This window comes from Notolabrus celidotus, chromosome 16 (assembly GCF_009762535.1).
Source record: "Notolabrus celidotus isolate fNotCel1 chromosome 16, fNotCel1.pri, whole genome shotgun sequence".
Lineage (NCBI taxonomy): Eukaryota > Metazoa > Chordata > Actinopteri > Labriformes > Labridae > Notolabrus > Notolabrus celidotus.
Genome location: NC_048287.1, coordinates 18,756,019 through 18,762,236, shown reverse-complemented (window position 1 = coordinate 18,762,236; position 6,218 = coordinate 18,756,019). Strand labels below are relative to the sequence as shown.

Sequence of the window (6,218 nt, the reverse complement as noted above, 5' to 3'; positions counted from 1 at the left end):
TTAGTTTTTAAAGCATATTCTGCTGGGTCATTGTGTGAATTTGGAATTTAACACCTGAATTTTTCATTTTTCCATACAGTCTGTATGAGTTGTTTTGGTACACAGTATATATTAAAGAATATGTATACATATCTGCATCCCCAGCTTGAATTGAAACATAAAGGCCAAATTTCAGAGTTTCATTGGTAATTATTTTCCAACAAACAGCTACTGATAGATTTACCTACATAATTTATCTTCTCCGATTTGTACACTGAAGTATTAAATGGATAAAACATTAAGTGATGCAAGTTAATAAGCAGTGGTGGACAGTAACAAAGTAAATGTACTTGAGTACTGTACTTAAGTACATTTTTTGAGTATCTGTACTTTACTTTAGTATTATTTTTTGAGCGGAACTTATTATTTTGACTCCGCTTTACTTCTATCAGTGCTCTAGTTACTCACTACTTTTGCTTTGAAGTCAGCTCATGAATTTCCTTCACTTTTCTGAAATCTGATCCCTAAGACAGTAAAGTCTGATTGTGTAGTTCTGTTTGTCTCAGTGGTTTAGTCGCACCTGTATATCGTGCGTCTCCACTGTTGAACGTGGAGCAAACACAGAGCATGTTTCACTTAGATCTGGCAGTTCATTGAGAGGTGGTAATGATGGCTATAATTCTCCACCTGAGCACTCATTGCCATTTCTTCAAATGTTAGAGGTTTTCGAAATAAAGAATGGTACGTATCATTTGAAATGTTCTCCCTGTTTCCCACTCTGCTCAAAACATACAAAAATTCACTGTCCAACCTGAGAAAGTGTGTTGAGCTACGTAACATTTGTTTCATTCAGGATGAACATTTCAAACTAAGTTGTCTTTGCTTGGAGGAACTTAGTTGCTGTTTTAATTCCATGGTAGAGTTTTTAGAGATTTGAAGTAATGGTTTCTAGATAAACATAATGTAACAGAATGTACTTCTTTGTATTCTTGACTGCACTTTTGTATTTTGAAAGTACAATGTTTTAAGATAAAGTACTTTGAATATTTAAATATTTTTAAAAGCAAGTACTTCAGTACTTTAACTCAAGTAATAATCTGACAGAGCAACTTTCACTTGTATTGGAGTAATATTTGACCAGGAGGATCTTTACTTTGACTTATGTAATGAAGCTGTGTCCACCACTGAGGATCAGTAACCTTACGCCCCTCTTACACAGTACCACAATAATGACCAAAGTACCAAGAGTGACCCAGAACTTGGTACTTTGGTCATTATTGTGGTGATGTTAATTGTTGATGATGATAGTGGAAGGTTTTAAATGGTTTGGTTGCTTCGTTGTAGATGTTCCTTATTTTATTTAAAAAATAAAAAATAAAAAATAAAAATTCCTTACTTACTTTTGTGCCTTGCCTTTACACTGCTTGGCAGTACCTGCACCCACATTGACTTGAAGCACTTTGTTACCCGTACTGATCTTGTTTCCTCTTGTCTAGATCTTTGCTTGTGTTGTTCTTGTTCATGTATGTACGTCGCTTTGGATAACAGCGTCTGCTAAATGACATTGTAACATTGTTGCAACATTGTAACAATGCCGCAATTCATTACTCCACCGCCGGGCGGCGCTGTTGTCCTTATTGGTCCCTTTCTGGGGTTCAATAAGTGACGTAGAATCCGTGCGACGCAAACGTATATCATACAACAGCGGCCTGTGTTATCACTTGAGCGCTGTAATTTTTTCTTCGGTGGAGGATTTTACTCTACAATCCACAGACCATCATGAAACTAGTCAGGTAATATTAAGTGAAATATATCCGTGTATGAAGTGATGAAATGTAAAGTGATGAAAATGTTGTGAAACGGATGGATTGATGTAGATGTAAACGGGCGGGAAGCGGTGAATGAATTGAATGGAAGCTGCCCGGTGTTTCAACAACGGGCAGAAGACTGGGATTACACGACAGAAACAAAACCAAACTGTGCGAGTGCAAGCGTGCAAGTCTTGGTGTAATATCAGTGGGTTTATCTGGAAATTCACTTCGTTTTCTACCTTAAATTTTAGCTTGACTAAACTTTACATATCTACACTAGTGCTAGCATACACACAGGCCTTCTTACCTGGCTCTGCAAAGTTCAGTGAACATTGCATGTAGCAAAATAACTTGGTGTAATGATAAATATTTTCTTCCGGGCATTATTCCTTTCACATTTACAGCGCTTTGCTGCTTTCTTCGTCTCTTCCTAGAGTACTTTGTATTGTTGCTGACAGCAGCCTGTAGCAGTAGCTGGAGTTAGCTTGGTAGCTAGCCTCAAGTTTGTCTTAACATTGCTCCAAAAATGTTTACAAGTAAGCTTTTGTGTGTGTAATCCATCAAACTGGGCTCATAGACAAATGTGCTCACACTATCATCTTGTTTAATGATACTCACAGGTTCTTGATGAAGCTCAGCCATGAGACGGTTACCATTGAATTGAAGAATGGCACCCAGGTCCACGGCACCATCACAGGTAAGAGCTAGCATGCACGTCCATTATTATTTAAGAGTCACTTTTATCCACGTAGAGTGAAATATGTTTTATTTAAGTAAAAGCTACATGACCAAATAATTAACTTCATGTAAAGTCACATCTACATGTGTAAATGTACATGCACAAAGTGGTCTGTTATCATTCAGCCAAAGCAGATTCAGCACAATACAACTCTCCTGCACTGTAGTTGTAACGCTCTTATTGTGGGCTTTACAAGGACTTGTACATTTAAACAATTTGAGACAACAGTTTGCAGTGCCATGACATGTTTCAACTATGTATCACATTTTAGGGTTGCAAAGGGGTGGAACATTCATGGTAAATTTCCATGGGAAGTTGAGCTGGGGAATTTGGGAAATTTTCCAAATTGGAATTTATGGGAATTCACTGGAAATTGAGGGTAATTTAATGGAAAGGTTTCATATCCAAGCATAAATATTTGTTTTGTTATAAGCAGACATACATCCCAAATAATACATTAAAACAGATTTATTTGTAAGTAGAACTTTATCAAGTGTTAAATATTTTATTGAACAATCAATTCTTTCATTGAAAAACATGAATGTTGAATTAAATATTACTCATCCCCCCCGACCCAACCCATTCAAAAAGAATTACAAAAATGCAATTCCAACTAAGTCCCATTCAAAATGTTAAAATAAGAAGAAGAATGTACTTAATCCCCAAGGGGAAATTCAATTTTTTCACTCGTGTTATTTTCGGTCATGCTACACGCAGTTTTTGGTATATACTTACAATTGTCCACTACATGTCCACTACACATGTGTTATTTGCACTTAGAAAGAGACGTCATAATGAGGATATTGCCATCAACCAGCGCAACCCAAGCAGTTTGGGGTTTGGTGCCTTGCTCACGGTCACCTCAGCAGTGCCCAGGCAAGTGAACCAGCATCTCTCCAATTGCCAAACTTGTCCATGCTGGGACTCTAACCGGCGACACTTCAGTTCCCAAGCCAAGTCCCTATGGACTGAGCTACTGCCGCCCCGAAATGAAAAGAGCCCCTCTCCCTCCAGAAAAGTCCCATTCAACATGCAAATAAAACCGCATCTTCTTTCATGAAATCTGGTCGTTTTAGTCAGGATTATGCTAAAATATATTTCCCCCAACTATATTTAAGTTCCCTATTAAGAGCCAACCTTCAATTTAGTACATTCCCGTTAATTCCCATGGAAAGAATCCAGCTTTGAAAATTCCTGTAATGTTGCAACCCTAGTTTCAACTATCACATTTATCTATCAGAACTGGTGCATTCAGGTTTTCTTTACTCTGTAGTCAGCAAACAATAGACTCTGCAGTAAGGCCAGTGTCCATTGAGGAGTGAGTGAAGACAATAGTGTATAGTGGGCCAACAACTTAGTGAGTGCAATTGTTGAAAAATAATGATTAGTTCTAACCTGAAATTATGTAACAGGGACTGTTTGAAGCTCTTTGGCTTTGTAGTTCTACTAAATAAATTTTGAGCGGTCTTGTTGCTGTTGGTTGTTATATTTTGGTATTTAGTTTCTCCCTGTTATTTTGATACAGTTGGTGTTGTGGCACTTTCATAGTCCCGGTTGCACAAATACAAACATGTATACCCATTCTGTAAAAAAAATGTTTGTTTGAATGGATGTGTTACCTCTGTCCATTCACATACCCATATCTAAGCGTTATAGTTGATTGTGATTTTGTGAGGCTGCATCTAAAACGAGTCCTTGACCTATTATTATTGTAATTCCATGTGAGATCTTTCGTGCGCTATCCCTAAACCTCGACTTGTTCATTCATACAGTCAGTTTTCCCCCTACTGTCCACCTGGAACTGTGCTGTTTTTAGTCTTTTATTTGGTTTGAACCTCTTCATAATAATCTAATATTATACTTTGCCCCAGGTTTTTTTATATGTAGCTTTGCTAACAGAACCCTTGTTGTTGTTTATGACTGGCTGAACAATGCCCCCCTTATGTGAACACACTCATAGAAACTCTGGGTTGACTTGTGAAATTGATAACCAGAGTTTTGTAATAGTTTAGTATGATCTTATTTGATGGGGTTAGTGAGCCAGAATACCACAGTACTCTTTTAAGTTGATGAACTCACTTCATAGTACAGGCCTCCAGGGTCCATTTCTGCATCATCTAGCTTTAAAGCCAAACAAGAAGTTAAACCAGTGGCAGGCTTCTGGAGAGTCCCGCAACATTAGGTTTCTGAAGTTCAGTTTCCAAAGTTATGTTTTTTTTTTTTAAAACATCCACAATTTTAGTTTTTGAAATGCTGACTATCACAATGGTTCAGTGTAACAAATAGTCTGAATATGAAACTCTAATCCTGTGTCATTTTTCTCTTCTAAGTTTTAGAAGAGACTCGTATTTGCTCGCCTAGTCAAGTTTTTGTGTTCTGAATCCTGTCTTTTCTCATTTAGGAGTTGATGTGAGCATGAACACTCACCTGAAAGCAGTGAAGATGACCCTGAAAAACAGGGAGCCCACTCAGCTGGAATCACTGAGTATCCGTGGCAACAATATTCGCTACTTCATTCTTCCGGACAGCCTCCCACTGGACACCTTACTGGTCGACATCGAGCCAAAGATCAAGTCCAAGAAGAGGGAAGCTGGTGAGTAATGTGCACACATCAGCCACAGCACACTGGCCTGACATGTGGTCTGCTTTTGTTATATCACAAAGTTAGTGTTGTGCCATTTCAGTTAAGTTTTATGTAAATATTTAGTTTGTTTGGTTCAGCCAGTCTGTTTTTTTGTTAACTTCATACAGTGTAATGGCTACACTTTCAACAATCACTGACACATTCATGCACCAGTTGACATGAGGAGACTGTATGAATCTGGCCGTGCAATTATCTGTTACATGGCCACATTTAAACTACGCGTTTAATTTTAATTGGTATCCGCAAGCATGTAAGTCTCATTAAGTCATAGTTGACATTGTTTGCTTTTGCACAGGATGTATGCATTCTAAGAAGAGTGTGGTTAAAGTGGCATCTTTGCAGTGTTTACGTTCTGTACAGTGTTATGGTTGTCTCTTGTATGTATTGTTTCCTCGCTGTCATGCCTTTCAGGGATTTTAACTCTTTGTTATAGTGACTTGATAAAAGGAAGCGAGTGTAACAAAAAAAAAACTCAATTGGGGATCAATAAAGATCAATATCTTAAACATCAAGTTGGGTTAAACTGTGAGATTGTACAGTACCCATCAGATTGTACTGATACTCAACATGCTGGTGAATGTTCAAACCTTGTTTCTCACTCTCTTACCTGTCTTTGTAGTGGCTGGACGGGGACGAGGAAGAGGACGAGGGCGCGGAAGAGGAAGGGGACGAGGCCGGGGCGGTCCAAGGAGATGATCACCCGGTTGTGCATTTGCTGGCAACCACGCCGCTGTTTGTACAGGATTTTTTTTTCTTGCCTCAGAGGGAGCGTTTTGTGAATTTCCATGTGTTTTTGTCAGTTTTGTTTTTCTTTTTTTGTACATTAAAATCCTTGTTAAGAGGATACACTTGACTCTGCATTTTCTTCATCTTTGGTAACAAGTTTATTTTAACCTTGAAAATTGTTTTCGTCACAGGGCTGAATAAAGTATTTGCATAGAAAAGTGTGTTAAGTGCTAAATGACTAGGAAGTCAACATGAACTGGTATTATGGCATTTTATTTGTAGACCCTGAGTCTGATTGGTGGTCTGGGTTAGTGTGGTC

At 38.2% G+C, this 6,218-nt stretch overlaps 1 protein-coding gene across 1 annotated transcript; it reads left to right on the top strand.

The window, feature by feature from the left end:
• Positions 1-1,641: 1,641 nt before the first annotated feature.
• On the top strand, positions 1,642-6,117 carry snrpd1 (small nuclear ribonucleoprotein D1 polypeptide). The gene is made up of 4 exons (XM_034704459.1): positions 1,642-1,772; positions 2,411-2,487; positions 4,931-5,122; positions 5,793-6,117. The coding sequence occupies exons 1-4, from the start codon at positions 1,759-1,761 to the stop codon at positions 5,867-5,869; spliced, it is 360 nt and encodes a 119-aa protein (XP_034560350.1). The 5' UTR covers positions 1,642-1,758; the 3' UTR covers positions 5,870-6,117.
• Positions 6,118-6,218: the final 101 nt, after the last annotated feature.

Coding starts and splice junctions, on each gene's coding strand:
- snrpd1 (XM_034704459.1), top strand. Junction 2,488..4,930: donor GGTCCACGGCACCATCACAG/GTAAGAGCTAGC, acceptor TTTCTCATTTAG/GAGTTGATGTGAGCATGAAC. Junction 5,123..5,792: donor GTCCAAGAAGAGGGAAGCTG/GTGAGTAATGTG, acceptor CTGTCTTTGTAG/TGGCTGGACGGGGACGAGGA.